Source organism: Drosophila innubila, assembly GCF_004354385.1.
Source record: "Drosophila innubila isolate TH190305 chromosome 2R unlocalized genomic scaffold, UK_Dinn_1.0 1_C_2R, whole genome shotgun sequence".
NCBI lineage: Eukaryota > Metazoa > Arthropoda > Insecta > Diptera > Drosophilidae > Drosophila > Drosophila innubila.
Window position 1 is genome coordinate 24,680,518 of NW_022995374.1, and position 23,078 is coordinate 24,703,595.

General features: G+C 42.7%; 5 protein-coding genes across 7 annotated transcripts; 2 read left to right on the forward strand and 3 right to left on the reverse strand.

The window, feature by feature from the left end:
• Nucleotides 1–593: 593 nt before the first annotated feature.
• Nucleotides 594–2,068, reverse strand: LOC117784871 (palmitoyltransferase ZDHHC3). The gene is made up of 5 exons (XM_034622722.1): nucleotides 1,982–2,068; nucleotides 1,723–1,914; nucleotides 1,441–1,662; nucleotides 1,167–1,379; nucleotides 594–1,093 (listed from the first exon to the last, which is right to left on the reverse strand). Exons 1-5 carry the CDS (start codon nucleotides 2,066–2,068, stop codon nucleotides 935–937), a joined length of 873 nt encoding a protein of 290 aa, XP_034478613.1. The 3' UTR covers nucleotides 594–934.
• Nucleotides 2,069–2,879: 811 nt separating this feature from the next.
• Nucleotides 2,880–3,863, reverse strand: LOC117783513 (peroxisomal membrane protein 11B). The gene is made up of 2 exons (XM_034620933.1): nucleotides 3,612–3,863; nucleotides 2,880–3,548 (listed from the first exon to the last, which is right to left on the reverse strand). The coding sequence occupies exons 1-2, from the start codon at nucleotides 3,781–3,783 to the stop codon at nucleotides 2,995–2,997; spliced, it is 726 nt and encodes a 241-aa protein (XP_034476824.1). The 5' UTR covers nucleotides 3,784–3,863; the 3' UTR covers nucleotides 2,880–2,994.
• A 1,262-nt stretch (nucleotides 3,864–5,125) lies between these two features.
• LOC117785706 (transmembrane protein 208) lies at nucleotides 5,126–6,193 on the forward strand. The gene is made up of 4 exons (XM_034623898.1): nucleotides 5,126–5,246; nucleotides 5,305–5,460; nucleotides 5,524–5,660; nucleotides 5,726–6,193. Exons 1-4 carry the CDS (start codon nucleotides 5,241–5,243, stop codon nucleotides 5,946–5,948), a joined length of 522 nt encoding a protein of 173 aa, XP_034479789.1. The 5' UTR covers nucleotides 5,126–5,240; the 3' UTR covers nucleotides 5,949–6,193.
• A 514-nt stretch (nucleotides 6,194–6,707) lies between these two features.
• On the reverse strand, nucleotides 6,708–16,718 carry LOC117785705 (ATP-citrate synthase). 3 transcript variants are annotated; one of them, XM_034623894.1, is made up of 9 exons: nucleotides 16,619–16,718; nucleotides 14,757–14,930; nucleotides 12,200–12,385; nucleotides 11,406–12,132; nucleotides 11,031–11,342; nucleotides 10,183–10,393; nucleotides 7,748–8,981; nucleotides 7,347–7,687; nucleotides 6,708–7,284 (listed from the first exon to the last, which is right to left on the reverse strand). In XM_034623894.1, exons 2-9 carry the CDS (start codon nucleotides 14,913–14,915, stop codon nucleotides 7,116–7,118), a joined length of 3,339 nt encoding a protein of 1,112 aa, XP_034479785.1. In that variant the 5' UTR covers nucleotides 14,916–14,930; nucleotides 16,619–16,718; the 3' UTR covers nucleotides 6,708–7,115. The 3 variants fall into 3 exon arrangements, with proteins under 3 accessions (XP_034479785.1, XP_034479787.1, XP_034479786.1); XM_034623896.1 differs by having other exon boundaries at nucleotides 10,183–10,342; nucleotides 16,619–16,717; XM_034623895.1 differs by lacking the exon at nucleotides 16,619–16,718 and adding an exon at nucleotides 15,253–15,445.
• A 403-nt stretch (nucleotides 16,719–17,121) lies between these two features.
• LOC117784588 (transmembrane protein 131 homolog) lies at nucleotides 17,122–22,624 on the forward strand. Its single transcript, XM_034622353.1, has 3 exons — nucleotides 17,122–17,907; nucleotides 17,967–21,819; nucleotides 21,881–22,624. The coding sequence occupies exons 1-3, from the start codon at nucleotides 17,296–17,298 to the stop codon at nucleotides 22,441–22,443; spliced, it is 5,028 nt and encodes a 1,675-aa protein (XP_034478244.1). The 5' UTR covers nucleotides 17,122–17,295; the 3' UTR covers nucleotides 22,444–22,624.
• Nucleotides 22,625–23,078: the final 454 nt, after the last annotated feature.

Below are 23,078 nucleotides of genomic sequence, written 5' to 3' on the forward strand. Positions count from 1 at the left end.
TATATTTAGAACACAAACATGGAACAGGCGGCGACGTTGTCAAAGACTTTCAAACCGATTTTCTTTTTGTTTTAAACTGAAAAATGAAATTTTCAAATATAATATTGAACACAAAGATTAGCTGTATATGTATATGATTATTTTATATTTAATACGAATGTATATATAGTTTCAATTGACTATTTGCACTTTTCTAATATAATTTTGTAAACTGCAGCCATGATATGCTACTTCCAACAGGCACATACACGCACAGACAAGCAACGACACGCACACACTCGCATAATTGACACATCTCTTGAACGAACAAACTTTTCCATATATATAAATAATATATACAACAAAAAAGAGACCACACGAGCGCACCACGTCCAGCAGACACCTCCTGGATCTCCGATCGTTCTTCTCAGACTAAACGAAGGCATCTGCCAAGTCCATGCCCGAATCTCGTTTTCGTTTTCGTTGTCGTTGTCGCTGTCGGAGAAATTCGTTTTTCTTCTGAGAGCAGATGCTCTCTTCTCCTCTCCGGTCTTTTATTCTATTATTATTTCTGGTAAAAGAGCTGTTGCATCCCGTTGTTTTCAACTGAAAAGTTTGCGCATGTTTTCAATGTTTATTATTTTTCTCTATAAAATAAATACTTGCACGACGCTCTCACAAGGTAAAATCTCTCTTGTTTTATGGTACGAGTAGTTAAACAATTAAGTATTAGTAAGTATAATCATGTTGCACCTGATGAGGCAAAAGCAACACATGTCCATTGATGTTAAGTTTAAGTAAATACTTGTACACACACAGATACAGATACACACGGACTACAACTATGATTATTGCACAGCAATAGTCAACAGGTGACAATTATTTAACAGGGTCGAGGAGCGTAGAGGTTATTGTTCGTTTAAGCTAACATCCTTGGGGAATCCCGAGCGATGCCTCAGACTGAATAAAAATGCGAGCTGAATTTATTGCGACATGATGGCTCCGTAAAGGGCGAGAACCAGGCCAATGAGAATCGTCCAAATACCGATTGAATGCTCTTAAGACGCGACTTTTTAGCCCAGCGCGCCTCTTCCTTTTTCAGTTGCTCAATGCCCTGCATGATGAGAGATCGATTAAGATAATTATAAATAATTGCATACATTTCTGTAGTTGTTCGCCAGACGCACCGTTTGATCGTTTAGTATCGCATTCAGTTGCGTAGACAGCATTATGATGGTGAATATGCCAAACATCAGGCCCTCGAATGTGAGAAAGAGCAACAGGAATATGGTAGCTGGTGGGGAGTAAGGTGAGCATATTCGCCAATCATTTTTCACGCACTCCGCAAACTGTGACATCACCAGGAAGAGCGTGTGCACTGATATCGACGCAATATAAAACTTTAAAGAGTAATGGATAATTATTAGATGATTGTGAATTTTCGAATATTGAGATACGTACTGTAAAGAGTACAAAGTACTTTTGATTGTTCTCGCCAACGCAATTGTTCACCCATGGACAGTGATGGTCCATTTTTCGTATGCATCGCTGGCAGACGGAGCAGTGGTGTGCTCGATCTGGCTTGATGCTGCAGCACTTTGGGCACTTGTAAAACATCTGACCCTCGCGATAGCCCATTTGCTCAATCATCTCCTTGGTGGCGTTACCACGCGGCACAGCACCCTGGAAGGGAATCGAAATATGCAGTTAATCAATGGATTGGAATGGATTGATGTGGCTTACCGGATCGGAGAGCATGGTGCGCAAATGTGAGACAAATGCGAGGAATGCAAGCGCTTGGAATATAATCATATTAATGGTACTGAAAGCGGCGTAACTACTATAACTGGGCAACAGTATCAGGCCACAGACCACAAATTCCGCAAAGAGTATGAGAAGCCATGTCATAATCACGCACACAATCCCACAAATATCCTGCAAAATTTGTATCAGTAAATATTATACATTGATCACATGGCAACAACTCCATATGCATACGCACCTTGACACACCAGGCCCGGTTGCCCAGGCACCGATTGTGCTGATCCACGCCACCTGGAGCAGCCAGCGAGGAGTATGAGTAGTGCATTCTATCGACTACCGGGGACACGCACTACTTAAATGCGTTGTCAGCCCACACGCACTCACGGCCAGCAATGACGCATCGGTATGGACTCAATAGATAACGCTTCGTGAATGCGGACAGTAGTTTATTAACAATTACGGTGTTTCAGCCAAAACAGCTGTTTCTCTAATAAAAACAGTCGATAGCTCGACAGTGTTGAATAGCGCATAATACAAAAACACAAGCAAACTGCAAATTGATCTGAAAATAGGGAACAGACCTTTTTCCGGGATTTAAGTGGTACCACGCTTAAAAAAAAAAAAAAATTATTAAAAAATGCAAACGGCGCGCAATTTTAATTTATGAAGTTGTTTAACAATAATTTGACAGAAAATTAACAATTTAATGAACATTTTTAAATTCGGAATGAGATAAATAGAGGTAAATTTTTTATGAACGATGGGAGTTTGTTGTGCCTCAAGGGAAGAAGTTGTGTAATCTGCAAACATAATCTCTTCAAAATTTTTAAAATTCTAGCTTTTAAAATATTGAATTTGCATATTTTGATACAATTTGCGCCACAACTATTGAAACAAGTTGGCAACACTACATTTAAAAATCAGCTGTGCCGCCGTTCTCGGTTTCGGCCGGTGTTTGCGTACACCCCCGATTTTAGCCAAGATGGATAAAACTTTCAGCTAGAATAAACCAGAAGAATTTACTTTGTGCTCGTATGTAATTGAGTAACGTAACGCAAAGTAGTATTTTCATGCAGCCAACTTTTCGCAACACACAATTGAGGTAGATAAGGATTATGTCGAATTAGACAAAAATGTTTATATACATTACATTAAGCATTTTTATAAAATCGTCAATTTACAAATTACGTAATAATAAACAAACAGTACAACACAATACATAGTATGTAGATATGCATAAAATTATTTGTTTTATGAAGGTGACAGCTTGGCTGTTGAATCGAGTAGTGCCCATAGTCCAGCTGCTGACGATATCGCTCCGAGCATGCCTATAGTTCTCGGTGTCATACTTGTGTAACCCAAAGCCGTGAGAGGTATAAAGACATCGCACATATTTTTCACAGTATCAACAAAGATATCTTTGTGGGCCAATACCATAACGTAGGATTGCAGAGCCAAACGTTTAACGTCCGCTGGTGAATTAATGCTGGTTGGAATCTTGCAGCGTGTTATGCCACCTTTGCATCCAGCTTTGTGCAGATCCAAGACACGCACTACTTCGTAAAAATCCCGACACAGATTCATTATAATTGAAAACAGCCAATACTTGTTGGCCACTTTTGACCATTTCTTAGCGTTCACAGTGGTCAGCCCGGTGCGAGCAAGCCAAAGTAGATGATCAGCCAGCAGGAATAAGGCTTGGGAAATCTTGCTCATAGTTAATGTAACACGAATTGTCAAATCTGGATAATGTATGGCACGCAGACTAGCGTAGAAGACATCCAAGCCCTTTCCAAAACGAAGTACTGTTCAAATATACAACAAAAAACATAAGTACAATATCAAACTTGAATAACAAATAAACCTACGTTTTCGGAATGTACTCAATATGTACTCAATGGTCTTGAAATTGTCTACCAATGCAGGGTGGGCATTAGAGCTCTCCAGTGAATCCCACATGGCACGGGACGCATATTGGATAAGTCTCGCAATTTTATCTCTTCCGGCTGCTTGGTTATTTAACTGAACCCACTTATCCATGTTTGTTTGTGTCGACTGAAATAAAGTCCAACTAAAATAAAGTCCAAGGTGCAAGTGGCACAGAAATGCGTTTCGGCGTTGCCACACTGTTGAAAAGTGCAAGCTGATTACTTTCTTGTTTTTATTTTTATTTTTATCGAATTTTTGTTATCTACCGTTCATTTGAACTTATTTCGAATGAAATAAGTTAGCCGTAGGTAAATTTTTTTTTAAACGCTCGTTTTTTTTTAATTTTGCCTGCGGCGATAATTTTGCTTCTAGTCGAACTAAACATCCTCATTAATAACAGCAACATTTGAAGCATTGTACAGTCGCCACAATTATCTTTTGGAACTGGAACTTCACCAGGTATCCAACATAGTGCACCTTTTTGCGCCCGTGGGATTTGGTCCCGCAACAGTCGTTCAATGTTCTGAGTGTAAGCTTGACTTACTGGATCGACAAAGTTCTTCCAGTGGTTAACTGTTTGGTGGTTAAAGCCTTAGTCCTCCAAACAATCATACGCGTTCCAGTAGTCGGACTTAATGGTGTTCCCATCAGCTTTCGTCATACCACTCGCTCAATAAAAAGGCCCCACTTTCCCTCTCAATTCCTACAAACACCCACCGGCCTTCAACCACTCGTCCACAATTATATTTTCTTTTTCCCACTTTTGCTTCGTATATCTCTACTATTTTAAATCGGCGTCCGATAGTAGGACGACTATTTGCTTAACTCCAGTCTATTCCGTCTCCAGAAATGTTGTTTCGGAGTGCATGCGGACAGTATCATACACAACAAAGTTGCATATGTCCTCGATCGGCAGCCTCAATCCCGCGATAAAGTATTAATACGCACACTTTCTTGGAAACTGCACTCTCACTTTCTTCTTCTTTCCGATCTGCTGCGAAATCGACGCACGACAACTTCGTAAAAAGTCCGAAAAAAGTTAGGATCAGCCTCACTGATTTTATAGAATTTTAACATCGAAAGTTTGAAACCTGCGCACGACATTTTGCTCAAATACAATTTCTTACAGCGTTCCGTTATAAATAGTGCTGGTAAACATGCAATAAACCGCATAGTTCAGAATCGGAATCAGATCGCAAAAGTAGTGCTGATAAACGGACCATAAGAGTGAAAAGTTCCACAAAACAACAATAAAAAACATCATTTTGTAAGAAAATTACAAAGTTTTTTTTAAATAAACTAGCTAAGTCCCCAAACTAATTTTTTCGGCTTAATTCATGAAATATCGCCCTCTATTTTGGATACAACAGACACTTCCTCCAAAAGATCAAATTTTTCCAAAAATATCTTTTTGAACATTTTCAAGGATCTTTTACGAAATCCAAGGTCTGGCAACATTTTTTCTGTGCCAGGTGGCAACGTCCGAACGCTTTGATACAACTCTAAGTTGCCACGTCTTTTTCCTGGACGTGTTTTTGATAAATAAATAATAGTAATAATTAATAAAAATGGCTGTGAGTACATACATGCGATTGGCTTGATATTATGAATAAAAATTTATTCCAATTACAGCCACAACAAAAAGGTAAACAGGCCACGAAGGGCGCTAAACAAATCGTGGAGGAGAACAAGACAACATTAGCATTTTATAGGAACATGTCGATTGGATGCGCTGCACCTGCCGTCCTTTTAAGTTTTTTGCTGTTTGAGATCACAAAACTCACAGTGGTGAGTTAATCACGAGTAGATTAACGCATAACAATTAGTGATGATAAGCCCAAATCGTTTTAGTTCATGCTGGCCGTATCGCTTCTTATCTTAGGAGCCGCTTACCAATTTATGGTATTCATGTCCCGTGCTAAATACTCGGAGAGCGGGGCTCTTCTTGACTCTGGAAATGACTTAAATATGGAAGGAGGCATTGCGGAGTAAGCATCTGAGAGATTCCTACATAGCCTCATGTTTTTAACCGTTTTCCCATTCACTACCGTAGAAATGTCAAGGATCTTATCATTCTTACATCTGGCACACTGTTGATGGCCTTAATTTCGAATTACTTCTGGCTAGTACTATTGCTGGCTCCGATTCGCGCGGTGTGGATGCTCTGGGGCACTATTATACAGCCCTGGCTGTCGCAGAAAAATTCCAATGAGGAGCCCGAACTGGATGAAAAGAAACAACGAAAATTGGACCGCAAAATGCGTCGAATCAGATAAAATGATGGAAGTGAAAGGCATTCATTCGCCGGGCATAGGTTGTAGTCATTAACCTTTGGTTTAAGCTGCATTCATTACATACTCGCACGAGGCTGCTTTATATGCTTACACCTAATATTAATATGAGATTTTTAAGCTTAGATAGCTTGGTCATTAGGAGACCAACGCAAAGATGTGACGCGGGTATTTAAATTGGTTTGTTTTCCACAATAAAACCGAGACAATTGTCTCTAGTCAAAGAAAAATCCATTTTTTTTAATTTGTGAAATTTTGTGCGTTTTAATTTATGTGCCAAAGTAAACAAACTTTCAATTTTATAAAGCAAAAACACTTCACAAGACGTCGGATAAAACGGTCCCGAGTGTGGAGAGCGAAATTGAACCTTTGTGAAAGGAATCACAGATTCGATTTGACCGAAACACTTTTTTAAAAATGTTCACATAGGCCCTGTGATTTGTAAATATATAGTGTATATTATTTATAAGTAAATGTGCATTTGAGTGCAGGAACTGGTGCATTTCTAATAAGTGCAATTACCACTTTTATACCAGCGAGCATGTTTCTAAAAAAGAAAACGGAATCAATTGCCAAAATAATAAACAAAATTTAGCATTTTGCAACAATTTATTGTTCGTTGACTAAATTAAATTTGCATTCAAACTAAAATAAGAATTTTTAAAAAGTATGAAAAATAATGACAAGTGTCGTTGCTGTTTGGAGCTCAAGAAGATTTCACTATATACTCATAATTTTTTTGTTAGTTTCCAAAAACCCGGCTATAGCCTATAGGAGCGTCAACAATGAAACGTTCGTAACTTAATAACTTTATGTTGATAATTAATATGAATGTAAATGCAGGCTTAGTTATGAAACTGTTATCATATTTAATGTATTTAACTAAGAGATTTAAGAATGGGAGGGTATATATAGATAGATAGATAGAGAGAGAGAAGGGGACAAACAAAGAAAAGCTGAGCTGTTTGTTTTTGTTTTTTTAAGAAGAAGAATATAAACTCAACTACACAGCTAATGGAGTGTGTTTTTTGTGTGATTGTTTGTGGAACATGCCATGGACATTTCCATGCTCGCCACAAGCAGTTGGTTAACATCTGTGCTTAACTACAACAACATCCAACAATTTATAATATCAATGGACAAGCTCGGCTCTTAGTTGTATTGCTCCGGGATGACATACGAGATGTCGTCCCATGGATGACGGTACAGGCCCTGCTTGAGTCGCTTCTGATCCATATAATGTCCAATAAAACCTATGCTACGACCCAGCACAAACAGGGAATTAATGGCGCCCACATTGATGTACTCCTGTGCCTCCTCACTGTAATTAAAAGACATAATTAGCAATCAAACAGATTAGTTATTGCACTACAAGATAATCACCTGGTGAAGGAGCCACTGTTGCGCAGCATGTCGACAAATGCGGTGGCAATCACGCCATCTACATTCAAAATCAAATTTGGTTTCTTGTTCGTGGTGATCTTCTCCACTTCCAACGCGTACTTGAGCAGCGGACACTGTGGGAAGTTCTCCATTACAAACTCCTTGATGATCTTGACTCGCACATCGGGATTGTTGATCGACTTGACGCGATGTCCAATGCCCAAAATGAGTTTGCCCTCCTTGCGCATTTTGTTAACAAACTCCATGGGATGCAAGTTGGTGTCGTAGGCCTCAGAGAATTGTCTGGCGGATCCATCAAGGGCACCACCGAAACGATCACCCTATGAATACATCACAATACTTTAGAAAACTGTTTAAATAATGATTAATTAGTTACTTACAATGGTCAGCAGTCCACTAACGACTGAGGAAACCAGATCCTTGCCAGCACGGGCACACACAATGGTATTGTGGGCGCCAGAGACAGCGGGTCCATGGTCAGCGGTGACCATCAGGCACATTTCGAAGAACTTGCACACATAGGAGGGTAGACAGCGTTGGAACCAAAGCAGCGAGATGACGCCACCGATGCCCACATCTTTGTTGAGTACCTCACTGATCGGCATGCCTGCATACATAAGCTCCTGACCACGCTCATCACAAATTGAGGTCATGAAAGAGGCTGGCTTGCGGATGAGTCCCAGCTCACGGGCCCATGAGTAATCCATGGGAACTGTTGGTGGCGGCACCTCTTCGCGGGGCACAATGCGTCCCGTCTTCACCAGCTCGCTGTACACATGATGAATGAGCTCGCCCAGAGTATCAAACGATTCAGGCACGTATGCGCCAGCATCTCGCAGAGCTTTGTTCTTCGACGTGGCCGTTTCGCGATCCGAGTTGGCACAGGAACCGGCGTGACCGAATTGCACCTCCGAAGTGAACATGCTGGCGCAGGTACCAATGCACCAGGCGACCAGGGGCTTTGTGATTCGACTATCCTTGAGAGCAGCGCACACATCGTACTCCTCCGTGCCACCCACCTCACCCAGAAGTACAATGAGCTTCGTTTCGGGATCGGCCTGGTAGCGGAGAATGTGATCCATGAAAGTCGAGCCTGGATATCTGTCACCGCCAATGGCAATGCCCTCGATAACGCCATCCGTTGCCTTCGAGATGATGTTGTTCAGCTCGTTGCTCATGCCACCCGATCGGGAGACGTAAGCCACGCTGCCTGGACGATACAGCTTCGAGTGAAGAATGTTATCCAGCATGCCACCGGTGTTGCCAATCTTAAAGCATCCCGGCTTAACGCCTCCCACAGTCGCAGGTCCAATGATAGCCACTCCCTTCTTGTTGGCTTCAATAATCAGCTTGCGGGTCATGTTCTCTGGAATGCCCTCGGCAATGATGGCAACCGTACGAATCTGAGGGAATTCGAGGACCTCCAGGGTCGAGTCGTAGGCGGAACGCAATGAAGCAAAGTTAACCATAACATCCACCTCCTTGTGCTTATGTATGGCATCGGACATCTTCTTATAGACGGGGATCAATATCTCCTTGTGACCCCAGTAGTACTTCTGCTTGTGATCGCCCGTAAATGGATACACCATGGCAACCACCGATGGTTCATCACGCCTATACCAAAAATAAATGAATAAAAATAATCTCAGATAAATGCCAAGGTATTATAGCTCTTCAAAAATCCTGTGTTCTAGCTATACACATTCGAATTTTCGTTACGTCCCGCCTGATCAGACAAGCCTCTCCATCTTCTATTTTGTCGTACAAACTATGCCGAGCAAGAAGCCTTCACTGGTATTTTTCTCCAATATAATAAACGAGTGGTCCCGTGGCTCAGCTGTTAGAGTAGCCGACCTATCACATTACTAGAACTACAGTTTGAAATATAACTGGGTTCGAACCCTGCCATGTAAAAAATCTGTAACTGACCTGTTCTGTAAATTCTTGAAATTGCTTTTGAAAATGCTTTAAGTAGCACGTAGCGTGCTCAAAATATTTAAAAATGTGTAAAAAAAAAAAATTATATAATAAATACAACTTCCTACTTACTTAAATTTATAATTTTTGGTTTTTTTAGTTGGTCAGAAATAAGGACGGCGATCTGAGTCAATATAGCCATGTCCTGGCCTGTCCCTATTCAAACTTGTCTCTTAGATTTGAAGTTATAACACATCACTCAATAAGTCTCGGGTCTAACTTATAAAACAGCAACTTTTATACAAAATTCCATTTTATTCATTAATGTTATATTTTTCTAAGATTATACCCTGATTCCATCGCTTCTCTATCAATGCGCGACGCCATTTTCGAAAAATTTCTTTAAGTGACCGTTACTTACAAACTAATAATCCAATTAAGCTCTTATTTGGACACAGATCTTATAAAGGATGGAACTTTCGAAAAAAAACATTGATTTTTTTATTAGTGGCACCAATTATATGTCAGGCCCGGAACTTGTTGAGTGATGTGTTATTGATCCAACTTAGCACAGTTTCGTCTCTTGTCACAGTCAGTACATATGTCGGAACCAATCAGATCGAATCAGCAGCCATAGGAAAGATCGGTCGAATATCAATCTTTAGTATGAAAAACTCATTTGTTTTTTGAAAACTCTTATCCTGACTAAATTTGGTAAATATCGGACTACTATAAAGTTAAAACGATCGGACGAAAATTAAACACAGTGCTCTTCCAGTGTATCCTTAAAAGACCTTTTTCTAAATTTGTTCTGTCGGAAGATTATTTAAAGTGGCCAAGTCAACTGATCATGGTTAAAATATAGTTTTAAATATAAATAGTTATTGATGAGACTTGCCTGCAAATGAAATCGAAATCAAGCATAGATTGCACTGCACGCTGTTGCATGCCCCAGACGATAGCTTTGGTTGTATTGGAAAAGAACTTTCTATTCAAGTTCGATCCATTGCTGTTGCCCTGCTGATGATTATTGGTGGCGGCGACTCCATCGCTCTCATCTGCCGAGATAGGTGGTAGTTTAATCGATTGTGTTGTTGTCGAGCGCAACGCTATTTATATTTGATTTGATTTTTTCATATCGTTTTTCCCAAATGAGTGGCAAGTCGATGTTGATGTCGATGCCATTACAGTTATTGTTATCGGTATTATCATGTGATGATGAGAGCGAGAGCGAGCAAATAGTCGAGAGAGTATAGAATTTCACATACATATATATATATATACACATACATTGACAACATTCAATACAATTACGGTGGTGCGGGAATATGCGAAACACGATATGAATTTTTATTGGTTTTGATTTTAATTTTGAGTTTGGGTTTTGATTTTTGATTTTTTTTTTTTTTGTTGGGGATTTCAGTTCACATATCGAGGACGAGGTGCGATTTGGCCAAACGAACGAACGAACGAAGGAACAAACGGTTCAGAATAAATTGTTTATGGTTTTGTGGGTTGTTGATTTGTTGTTGGTTGGACGAGGGCGATCAATGCAAATACATACAAAAGAAATACAGAGAAAACAGAAATATAAATGCAGATCCAGAACAAGAATAAATTAGGACAAAGTAAAAACTACAAAAACACATAATATAATAGGTGGTTTATGTTGTTTGGGTGCGTGAAGGAGGATCGGGAAAAGGGAGAATGCTACCACATGACTTTGGTTTTAGATTTTTCACCTACCTGGACTGAGTCCGTCACTGGACGCTGCTTTTAGATCAGCCTGCGCCTGCTGTCCGCCGGGCAACAGAAAATTGGCCGTGGAAAATTCAACGCTGGCCACCTGAGGAATGGGTCGCTTGCCCAGCGCCATGCCACAAATAGCGGTCATGTGAGTCTCGGGGCCAAAGACATGCAATGGTATGCCGAGAGTGCCGCCAAAGTCACGCATGCGACGTAATCCCTCCTGATAATTGGGGCCAGCACGGCGCACAAAGATCGAGACATTATGTTCGACCAACTTGGGCTGGAACTCACGAAGGGCGGTAATGATGCCTGACAAAGTTGAAGGTGATTTAATTCAAATGACTTGCTGATAAGACAAGGGCTCCGGCTCACCTTGGAAGGTCGCGGCGACATTGGTAAAATTGGCAATTCCACCTCCGGTAATCAGCACTTTGCCATCGGGATGCTTCGGTGACGAGGTCATCAGGTTAAGTATTGTTTTAGCGTATTCATACGTCTGCTGTTCGGAAGGGGCACCGCTGTATTCGCCATAGTTGGCCAGCTCAGATGCGCCGCCCAGATCGCAAATTGTATCCGAGTAAATGACACTAGCGCCACCGCCGGCAACCATTGTCCAAATGCGTCCGTTTCTATTCAAAATGGTCAGCTTTAGCGAGGCACCGCTTTTCGCATCCAGATCCGCAATGTACGCCTCCTCTGGATACGCATCACGGCCAAATGGCGGTGGATAATCAATTTCGCCCCACTTTGGACGGCATATGAAATCGGCGGTCGAGTCCAGCTTAGCTGCCAAATCCAGTATATAAAGACTATCGGCCGTCACCACCAGAGGATTGATCTCCAGATACGTGAAATATAAATCCGCAAATGTCTTATATAGCGCATATATGAATTTGGCAATGCGCTCCTTTGTGGACGCATCTGTAACCGCCTTCAGTAGCGTCGTTTTGACATCAGCCAGCGACAAGGCGCTGTCCACTGGAACCTCCAGCTTGACAGCCTTGGCGTCCACATCGCCAATATCAACGCCACCCTGGTGATAGAATAGAATCGTATCCGCCGAACGGTGCGAATAGATGCACACGTACATCTCCTCTGCCTGTGAATAATTGGAGATTGATGCTATATTTCGAGCCTATACTAGGTATAACAAATCCAGGACTTACCTCTGTGTGGGGTATGAAAGGCTCGATAATGAAGTTGCGCAACTTGCCCACTGCATTGCCAATCTTTTGATCCTTGTTTAAACGCTCTCCAATCCATTGTTTCACCTGGTCAAAAGTCTTCTTGACGCCAATTAGGCCCAGTTTTCCACGACGCTTGATCAGTTGATCCGGCTTAACCACTAGCGGCTATAACAACAAAAACAACAACAATAACAATTTAGATTTAAATTATACTAATTAGTATACCCTTAACGGAGGGTATAACTTGTTTGTGTAGATGTAGGTAACAGACAGAGGGAGACCCAATAAAGTATATGTATGTACGATTCATGATCTGTATCAACAGCCGAGATTATATACTCCGTTTAAACCAACAGATCTTAGAGATGCACTAATTTCAAATACTGGTTACTTCCTAGATTTAAGACGTGTGCAAAATAATTATTTTCTAGTACGAGTATCGTCTCTTATTATTTTTGTAATGATGTACTTAAAATGTCCTAATAATTATATACTAATATATCAATAATTTACTATCCATCTCTTATTATTTTTGTCGTGTTTTAAAAAAAGTTATTAAAATTTTCTAATATTATACTTATATATCAATACTTTATTATAATCTCCTATTATTTTTGTCGTGTACTTAAAAAAGCTGTTAAAATTTCATAATAATTATAACCTAATATATCAATACTTTATTATCCTAAAAACTTTGTTTAGGTAACTTAATTAAAAATTTGTTGTCCGGGAAATAAGAACAAAAAGATAAATATACGTGTTATAGATTACGGCAGTAGTCTTAAAAATTTGTAAGTACACACATGTAATTATTTACATAAAAATTTCCTTCTATATATTGTCAATCATTTTGGTACCTCTGGACTTTATAGAAGATATATATAAAAGTGGTTCTGAAAGTGGCATATATGTAAGGTTTCTATTTTTCTTGCCATAATTCCTATGCATTTTCTAGTCCTAGAATTATAAAATTAATTCTTTTACCATAGTATTAAGGGAAGGTGTGTAAACAAGTGCTGAGATACCTAAGGTCTGGGGACAGGGTATCTTAAAGTCGTGCACGCTTTACAAAAAATTTCCTTACTTATTCAGTGTAAATGATACAATGAACCTATTAGAGATTCCACTTCCCCTTGCCAAGTTCAAATGTTATTAGCGGGATGCGAGATTTAAGATGAGATCCGACTGAATGACAATCGCTAAGAGGTCAGTCGAGAGTCAGCGTCATTGACAATGACAATACGCAAGTTATACACACTCTCACACACACACAGAGTGAGATGTGCTTATTAGAAGATCGTACGAGTGTAAATTGAGCAGCAACCAAAAAAAAAAAAGAAGAGGAAAATCATCTGAGGGCAACGTTTGTGTGTAATCTCAGGCGATTCGCTTCAAAGTGTAATTGCATATTAACAGGTCTCAAAGATCTTTAAGAGTATCTCTACAGATCTCAAAGATTTGAGACAAACAATGTATGCTGTATACAGAATTACATTATACTAATTGTGTTTGCGGATAATCCTCAGTAAATAATCAAATCATCAAATAATCACGCCACCCGCCGCCCGTCAATCAAATAAGCGCACACACAACACACTCACTCATACACTAAGCACACACTCATACATAGAATGTTTGTTTAGTAGATAAAAAAAAATGCGCGCTATCAAAACGAATTTCTCCGCGCCAATAATATGATTGGTTTTGGAACCTGGAAACACTGTGTCTGGGGAAATAATTTGATATTATATATAATACGGAAATAGCCCTAAAAACGCCACAACTAGATGATATAGAAGTAATCTAATCGAAAAATTTTTAGACAAACACTTAAATGAAAATATTAGCAAATATTTTACAGCATGGAAACAAACAAATGGCATGACAGTTTGACCCTAAAAAAACGATAGGTACTCGTATATAGTATATGATCTAAAAAGCTGATATAATGTATAGTAATGGAATACACTTGAATGACGTTTATCTAGAAATTTGAATGAGGCCATATTTTACAATGGAAACAAAAAAAAGGAGCAAAGAATTGATAGTAGACTTGACAGAACGACAGATCTAAGAATATATATATAGTTGTAATCTAATCGGTGTGTCTCCTATTTTGTCTGGTATTATGTCAGTTGAGTATACTCGTATTTATGTTTGAAATCACATATCAATTGCTAGTCTTCAATCAACCCGATTGCCTTTCAATTTAGTTCTCTTTTATATACACATATATAGTGGAAATACTCGCACCATGCTTATCGCTGATTGGGGAATCATGCGGAGCATTGATGCCGCAAGTCGAGTCGGGTGAGTGCGACGCTTAGTCACGACGCAAAGCGACGCAGCAGCAGCAGCTCACAACGTGGCCTTAGCCGGCTTCTTGGGCCATCAGTTCAAGGTCAAGTTTAATGGGGGAATTGCTCAAATATTAATTTTAGATTTGTTTGCTGGGTGGCACTGTTTGACAAGTCTTATCTACTGCCTGCTGTTATTGGTAATTTATTTAAGTTTTAGTTTGGCGTCTAGCACTTACCGTGGTCAGTAGCCAGGGATGATCGATGCTCAGCTTGGACCAATCCGTCTCGTCATTGACTGTGGCAAAACGACAGGTGGCTGCGCCGGCGCCGTGCAGATTCAGATGACGATTCAGTATATCCTTGCCGGTGGCTTCGGTGATCGCTTTCGCAGACATGCTGTATTAGTGTGGCTGTAATTAGACAATACACAACAACAGTTGGTCAAGTAATTGTTTTCACTAAATAAATTCACATATTTTTTGTTTTTTTTTTATAGTTTTTGCATTTAAAATATGTAAATTCTGTAATTGTGTATTGTGTATAGGCGTGAGTATTTAAATATCGTTTCTGTTGACTTTGCTTTGACTGTGTCAAGTACTTGTATTAGCTGTACTTTAAAACTTTGATTCTATTTACTTAGAATTGATTAGAGAGGCGCAACTTAAGGTGTGGTGTATGTGTGTGAGTGTGTGTTTGTGTATGGAAGTGCACCCAGTTTCTTTAAGCACCTGCCTTGGTTGTTGTTATTGACTGACTGAACGTGCGTTTGTGTTTTATTTATTTGTTTGTTTCCTCGCCTTTTTCTATATGTAAATATTTGTATAAATATATATAGATATATGTATATGTGAGAACGGTAGGCAACCTGGTGGCAACCTGCACACTGTCTAGCCTGAAGTAAACTGAAACCCAATATGCAAGCCCAACCAGCGATGAAGACAACAACCGAACCCGAAACCGAATCCGAAACCGAGCCAGAAACCGATGCCATTTACGAATCTCAACACGACGAGCGACACCAATGCTTCGTGGGCTTGTTCGGATTTCTGGTTTGTTTTTTTTTTTTTTTTGTTATCGCCAAGTATTATTTATTATTTTTAGTCCAGGAATTAAAAAAAAACACAAGCAGTTGTTTTAATTGTTTGTTGCCACTACTATTGCTACTACTATTCCAGTTACTATTACTACTACTAATTCCACTACTTTTAAAGTCCGCTTTAAGTTATTGTGTTTGCTAGGTTTTTATTTAAAGTTGTTGGAATCTGTGTGAGTAGAATGTCGCTTGTAATTCACAAATTTTGTTTAATTGAACTCAGTTCAGGTTGGACAGTGTATCTCTACAAATGTTGTTCAACATTTTACAGTTACAGACAATGGGATGAAGATGAACCGGTTTAGCATCTTGAATAGGCAAGGGAAAGGGCAGGTGAATACAACACAACTTTCACCTAAAACAGATTTTGGGCTTGTGAATTATGCAGGTAAATTGACGTTGACAACGGCGCCGACTGCGACGCTGACGTTTTAGAGACACTAAACGCACACTCACTCGCACTCACTCACACACATATTGGCTTTCCTGTTTACAACAACTGATCAAGCGACGTTTCTGTTTCTGCTTCTAATTTGCACATATTTTAGGCTATCGCCTAACAATGGAATCGAATGACTTTGCAAATTCAGAGCTTGCGTTTCAAAGCTCCCGCTCCCGCTGATATCGTTCAGGTTGCGGTTGCCAAGTTCCAAATTTACATGAGAGCGCGTAATTGTCGAAGTTCACGGCGGATTTCTGACGTGTATTACAAAATTTCTTAGATTTCAACTGCTCACAGCTGATGCTAATTTAGGATGGGCGCCAGTGAAAGTGGGTAAAATCAATAGTGATGCAATTTCTACTTTTTTCCTTCTATTTTTTTTTTTGGATACCAAATGCGTCGTTCGTTGGTGGCTGCCACAAATTCGCATGGTTTTATATGTATGAGTGCGTGTGTGTGAGAGTGTTTTTATTCCTTTCATGTTTATTTGTAAATGCCGTCATTGGAAGCAAAACTAACAAAGTATATTACAGCACAATATTTTTACACTTTAAATAACTCACTTTAACTATTATGTATTACAGCAGTTTCACTTTTTCGTTAATAATTTCTAGACCGCAACTTTCTTTCGCTTGAGACTTTTTTATATGCCGTTTGGTTTAGTTGCCACCTTGGGCTCAAAAGACGAAGTGGCAGCCTTGGTTCCCGATAAAAGCTCCATTCAGTTTTTTGATCCAATTGTAAAATGTTTTTTTTTTTTGGGATTTCTTCAATTTTAAGAAAAGAGTTTTTAAAATGCTTGCAGAATTTTTGTTGAAATGTTTAATTTAAAATGATCACCTTTATTTTATGTCTAATTTTGAGTGAAAATTGTCATTAAATTATTCATTAATTACTAAAAGATTAAAAAATAAAATCACATTTAAATTGCAAGCGGGCCATTTTACGATCCGGAACCGGATTCGTCGATTTGTTCAGAAATAGGTTCGATTGAACTGCACACCATAGTGAACGAACGAACAACTATGTCTGTAAACGAACTATTCGAACGACTTGACAGCCCTATGAAACAGCTGACAAAGTTAATGCTCTCAGAATCGAAATCAGCGATAACATAAGCGATATTGAGTAATATAATTAAACTAGTACTTAATGTGAACAGGGATTGCGGCTAAAGGAGACTTGAGAGCCGTAATTAAGAAGCAAACATCTTGCGCAGCACAACAAAATCACAATAAGGATGTACACAAAAAGGCTGCTGCTGCTGCTGCTACAGCACCTAGCGCTGCTGCTGATGGTTACGAACTGCGTCAGGGGCAACCAGCAAATGGCGGGCAGCAGGGAAAAGGTGCTGGCTGGAATACAGGAGAGATTTATCAGTCTGGAGGAGTCGCAAACGTTGCCAGAGCCGCACACGCGCGAACAGGTTGAACTGTTGCGACATTTAAACTTTGTGCCGCCGGCAATAGACTTTGGCAAGTGGTCGGTGGGGCAAACGGTAACGCAGATTGTGACGCTATTTAATCAGCACACAAATCGCACCGTTCATCTAAATTCTGTCGCTGGGCCAAGCCCAGTGTTCTACAGCAGTTTCTTTGGAACGCGCGAGGTGCCGCCACAAGGCAACACAACATTTAGCGTGGTATTTTTACCCCGTCAACTTGGTGCCATATCAACGGGTCTGCTCATCCAAACGTCCTTCGGTCGTGCCGAGTTTGAGGTGCGTGGCGAGGGTAGCGAGTGTCCCTATCGCTTGAAGCCACTTGTCGGCATTAAAGCGCCAATGAATGCAACACTCACGCCAGAGATCCACATGTATAATCCCCACGAGCGGCCGCTGCAGATACTCGAGGTGAGTGCGTCACTCGAAGTTCAATGATAACCATCAGTTTATATACATTCTTTTTGTAGGTCTACAGCAGCGGGGGCGAGTTTCAATTGGAGCTGCCCAGTGGTGTCTCGGAAGGACCACAAAAACTATGGGAAATCCCGCCACATTCGCTAAAGCCAGTCATACGGATCTCGTTCCACGGACGCACCGCTGGCAACCACAGCGCGTATATACGTATCAAAATAGCTGAGCAATCGGCGGACGAATCATCGCCGCTGGAGCATCTCAACGAGAATGTGCTAGTCATACCCGTCGAATTCGAAATACTGCCCAAACACGGCGCCTATGCCCGCAATCCTCTAGCGGACTTTGGACGCCTTTCCACAGATCAGCACGCGGATGCGGTACGCATCAAGCTGGATATGCAAAATCAGCCCGTGGATGCAGCACAGCGCCAACTTATTGGCAACTATCTGCGTGATATTCCAGGCCTCAGCTACGATCCACACAATGCCAGCATTGTGCTCGATCCCAAGCTGTTTGAGGAGAGCGCCAGTCTGAATGATTTGCTCGTGATTGGGGAGGAGCAACAACAGCAGTTCACGGTCATGATACGTGCCGACATCTTCAAAGGTGGCTTGTCCTTTGATCGCAATGTGACGCTGTTCATCACCAGCTTGGGCAGCGAGGAGACGCCACTGGAAACACGGCGTACTCTGGTTGTGCGAAATAACTTTGCCTTTCCCCTGATGATCTACAATCTCAGTCTGACGGAACCCATTGATTCCGCACTGCTGGAGATGTCATCGCTGGATCAGGAGCTTCTGCTGCAGCCGGGCGAATCCGTGGAGCTGCTGCAACTGCATCTGCTCAACGAGCAGGCCACATTCAAGTCTATGCTGCTCATCGAGAGCAATGTGACGATATTCGAGCTGCCCGTAATCGCATGCAGTGGACGGTTGCACGTGTCCACACAAGCATTCAGTCTCCAAGTGCCCAGGGATAGCGATTACGGGCTGGATCTGGATCTGGGCACAGTGCCATTTGCGGAGAATTCACGCGATGGCTTCATCGTACTGCGCAACGACAATCCTATGCCCATCAAGATCACCAACTGGTACTTCAAGCCGCCAATGAATGTCTACTTTCATGCTACCTTCCTGGGCTGCGTTCCCGCCGGCGTAAATGCCACAGAGCCAAAGGATGCGCAGGACAACAGCACAAGCTTTCAGTTTTGTAGCCAACTTGGCGAGGGCGAAAGTGCCGTCTTCATATTGTCCATCAAAACGTATGTGGCGGAGGAAAGTGCGGGCACGTTGAAGATCTGGACACCCTACGAGCTCATCCGGACGTCGGTGAAGTTCAAGGCGGCGGTGGGACAGCTGGACATTGAGCACGAGCAGCTGCAGTTTAAGTCGTGCTTTCCCGGCAAGATCTGCTCGGCGGTGTTGAGCATACGCTCCAGTTTCCTGCATCCGGTGCATGTGAAGTCGGTGACGTTTTCAAGTCCTGGATTGCGCTTCAAGGACTTTAATGCCAAGGGCACAACAATCGGAGCACAGACATTGACCAAAGTGGGTCGCATCTACTTTGAGCCATCGGCAGTCTGTCGCTCCACGTGCTACATTCGTCCGTCGTTCAACGAGCACTCGATCTTTCCGATTGCCAACAATGGAGCTGGAGGATCCGCGGGATCTGGGCAGGCGAACAATAATCTGCTGTACGATGGCGTCGAGGTCCGACAACGCACCGAACTTTATCGCCAGTTCAAGCGACAGCTGCACTCCATGTCCCTGACGCTCCATAGCAAGGAGTTGCCTCCGTTGGATCTGGACTTTAGCATTGCCATCGAGTGGCCGAAGCTGGTGCAGTATCAGCCACTGCCGCCGACGCCCGCCATTGAGGTTGGTCAGGTGCAACGGCAGTGGATCACCATGAGCAATCCCACAGCGCAACCGCTGCTCCTCGACTACTTTCTGTCGGATCCGGCGTTTGCCCGTCGCACCCAACTGTCGCTGCCCCACGAGGTGATCGATGTGAGCAGCAGCAGCTGCTACCTGACCGATCAGGATGTCTTCTCCCTGCCCGATGCCCCCTTCGGTGGACCTGTGCTTCTTCCCGCCCTCGCCACGCTCACCATTCCCGTGCAGTTCAGTGCCCAGCAGGCGGACAAGTACTGCACCCTGCTCCACGTTCGCAGCAATCTCACGCTCTACGAGGCCGTTTGGCTAACGGCGCGCGCTGTCCAGTCCCAGTTTCGCTTTGGCAATCGCCGACCCGGCTCCAGCACTCCGTTGCTCTTTGAACTCCAGCGAGATGCATTCGAACGCTGCGATGGCACCTTGAAACCAACTGGGGATCGGAATCAGGATCAGGATGTTTCCTCAAGTCACAATGTGGTGGCCACTCGCAGCTTTACGGCTCGCAATGCTGGCGTCCTGCCCATTAGGATTGAGGGCTTCCTCATTGGGAAGCGGCCATGTGAGGGATACGGGTTCAAGGTGCTCGATTGCCAGGGATTCGAGCTGCGTGAGAACGAGACCCGCAAGGTGGAGATTAGCTTCAGCACGGACTTTACGGCATCGCGTGTGCAACGGACTCTGACGCTCCTAACGAATCTCAGCTATGACATCAACTATCAGCTCCTGGCCCAGTTGCCGGCGGAGAGTGTGGAGCGTTGTGCCGCCAGCATGCCACGCCCCCATTGGGAGTCGGCGCTGCGCAATGCGGCGCTTATGGTGCTCCTGGCCACGTTCTGTCTGGTGCTTCTGGCTGCCGTCTTCGATGCAAGGGCGATTGTGGCCCAGCAGAGTGCCTACGATGCGGCACGCTACAAGAGTCCATTGCAGCCCACATTCAACTTGCGCAACATTGTCAAGATGCAGGCTCCGGATGATGCAGCAGCCGCGACATCAGCTGCTCTCAAGGCGGAACAACAGCAGAAACTCCGGAATGGTCAGCTCAAGGAGCTGCGCAAACGCACAACAGCAACAACAACAGCAACAATAACTTCTGGTGCGGATAAGGTGATCACACCCAAGTCGACCAAGCCCAAGTCGTGGACTGCATGGAGCTTGGATCTGTCTGCTCCAGCAACTGTTCAACCAAAGCCACCAACTAGTTCGCCAAAGCCCAGCAAGAAGACAACTCCCGTAGTCCAAACGCCTCCCACAATTGTGCGCGTGCCAAAGAAACCGAAGCCCACAACGCCAGTTGGAGCCCCGCCCAAGCCAAAGGTGGACTCTCCGCCCGCGGATGTCCAGGAGAAGGCCAAGGTCAGTCCGAGTGCCAAACCGCAGGAGAATATGTCACCGAAAGCAGCCAAAGCGAATGTTGAAGCGCCCAAGGAACGTGTGCTCAAGGAGCAGAACGGCAGTGCCAAGAAGCTGGGCAAGACTCCGGGTCGAGAGCGACGCAAGGAACAGAAGTTAGCTTCGCCTAACGGGTTGGGATCGGTTTCAGTATCGGCAGCGGGAACGGGAACGGGCAAGAAGACAACGGAACGAAAGCAGCGCAACAAGCAGCTCAATTTTAATGGCAATGTCAATGGGAATGGGAACGGCAACCATGCAGGTGGAACTGGCAACATCTCGCCGCTATCCACGTCGGATACGGATGCAATGATCACCTCGCCGTGGGAGACCAGCAGTCGCGTCTCTTTTCGCGATGTGCTCCAAACGAAGCCTTTGCCCGATGTGGACAATGGTCTTAACTGGAATCCGGCAGGAAGTGATCTGGCAAGCAGTCAACTGGGTCCCATTGGCAGTCGAAAGAGTTGCCCGGCACAGGTGCCACAGGCGGTGACATCGCTCTGGGAGCCACTGATGACTCCCGAGGCAACGGTCACGAGCAATGCGCTAATGAATTCGCTCTTTGATATTTCACAGCCATCCGCTATCGACATGAACAACTTGGATTTGCCAGCCTTAAATGGTAAGCAGTTCTGTACAAGCTGTTGATCCTCCACTAAATTTTGTTTCCTCCACCCTTGCAGACCTTTGCAGCAACTTGTATGAACGGGATCAGTTGCAGCAGGCGCAGTGGGAACGCCAGGAGCAGTTGTTGAAGCAGCAACAGCAGCAGCAACTTCTGCTGGAGCGTCAACGGAAGCTGCAGCAGCAGGAGAAGCTATTGCTCATGTCCAACATGGAGGGCAGCAATTGGCCAATGAATCATGCTACACCAGCTGCAACCTGGACGCCACTTGGATATGCCGCCTGGCCGAATCAGGCTGTGATGCGTACATCGCCAACGCATACCATAACTCCTGGTGTGGGTGTCATTCGCCCACCGCCAGGACTTGAATCCAGTTACAATAACAAGAATTGTCAGTTGCCAGGAGCAGGAACGGGAACGGGACCTGGAACAGGAGCTGTCACAGGCGCAGCACCAATATCTAACAATAACAATAATCATATCGATGCACTGGCCACATCGCACAACGCACAGCAACAACAAGATCGGGGACAGAACATGCCCACCCAATATGATCCATTTACCTCGCCAAGCTCAATCTGGTCGGACAATTGGCGCCAGCGCAACAATCACATGAACTGAAGGCTCGTATCAAAGCTCACTGATCAAATTTAAGCAACCAAATGAAATTCTTACTCTTTAGACTTTTAGGATTACGCTAAGAGACACCATGAAACTGAAACATGATCTTTTTCAATTTGACTTTTGACTAAATAAACCGCAAAGATTAATGACTTTCATAATACATATGGACAAATATGTTAAAAAAAACTATCTATATTAATGGGTTTATATTGAATGCAAAGTATAAACTATTTAAGGGATCACACATAATTCTCTGATTCAAAAGAAAAGAGGGAAAACGGTTTCCACTAGTACAAAAAGATATTAACAAGAAAATATAGTATATCTTAAAAACTAAAGATGTGGTGGCTTTTCGCGATTTCTGGGGGCAGAAGGGAACGCGACAAAATTTAAAAATAAACTTCATCAGCATGGGCTTTATAGAAGTCTGCCAAATTTGGTTGCTCTAGCACTTATAGTCTCTAACATTATCAACATTAACGTTCATACGGACGGACAGACAACATTTCAACGAACACAATATATCCTTTAAAATTTTTTTTAAGTAACGGGTATAAAAATTAAATGTAGGTTTGAAGCCTACCCAGAAATAGTTAAAGATTTTACATATTTATTTAAAAACAGGAGCAGCA

What these genes read in the sequence shown, in the direction of transcription:
- LOC117783513 (XM_034620933.1), bottom strand. Translation starts at nt 3,783, where the DNA reads ATGGATAAGTGGGTTCAGTTAAATAACCAAGCAGCCGGAAGAGATAAA. An exon ending in ATTGAGTACATTCCGAAAAC is followed by an intron (nt 3,549 to 3,611) that starts GTAGGTTTATTT and finishes ATATTTGAACAG; the next exon opens with TACTTCGTTTTGGAAAGGGC.
- LOC117784871 (XM_034622722.1), bottom strand. Translation starts at nt 2,068, where the DNA reads ATGCACTACTCATACTCCTCGCTGGCTGCTCCAGGTGGCGTGGATCAG. An exon ending in ACCGGGCCTGGTGTGTCAAG is followed by an intron (nt 1,915 to 1,981) that starts GTGCGTATGCAT and finishes CAAATTTTGCAG; the next exon opens with GATATTTGTGGGATTGTGTG. An exon ending in CGATACTAAACGATCAAACG is followed by an intron (nt 1,094 to 1,166) that starts GTGCGTCTGGCG and finishes CTCATCATGCAG; the next exon opens with GGCATTGAGCAACTGAAAAA.
- LOC117785705 (XM_034623894.1), bottom strand. Translation starts at nt 14,915, where the DNA reads ATGTCTGCGAAAGCGATCACCGAAGCCACCGGCAAGGATATACTGAAT. An exon ending in CAGTGACGGACTCAGTCCAG is followed by an intron (nt 10,394 to 11,030) that starts GTAGGTGAAAAA and finishes AAATATAAATAG; the next exon opens with CGTTGCGCTCGACAACAACA. An exon ending in TTAGTGGACTGCTGACCATT is followed by an intron (nt 7,688 to 7,747) that starts GTAAGTAACTAA and finishes ATGTATTCATAG; the next exon opens with GGTGATCGTTTCGGTGGTGC.
- LOC117785706 (XM_034623898.1), top strand. An exon ending in AGATCACAAAACTCACAGTG is followed by an intron (nt 5,461 to 5,523) that starts GTGAGTTAATCA and finishes AAATCGTTTTAG; the next exon opens with TTCATGCTGGCCGTATCGCT. An exon ending in ATGGAAGGAGGCATTGCGGA is followed by an intron (nt 5,661 to 5,725) that starts GTAAGCATCTGA and finishes TCACTACCGTAG; the next exon opens with AAATGTCAAGGATCTTATCA.
- LOC117784588 (XM_034622353.1), top strand. Translation starts at nt 17,296, where the DNA reads ATGTACACAAAAAGGCTGCTGCTGCTGCTGCTACAGCACCTAGCGCTG. An exon ending in GGCCGCTGCAGATACTCGAG is followed by an intron (nt 17,908 to 17,966) that starts GTGAGTGCGTCA and finishes TTCTTTTTGTAG; the next exon opens with GTCTACAGCAGCGGGGGCGA. An exon ending in GGATTTGCCAGCCTTAAATG is followed by an intron (nt 21,820 to 21,880) that starts GTAAGCAGTTCT and finishes CCACCCTTGCAG; the next exon opens with ACCTTTGCAGCAACTTGTAT.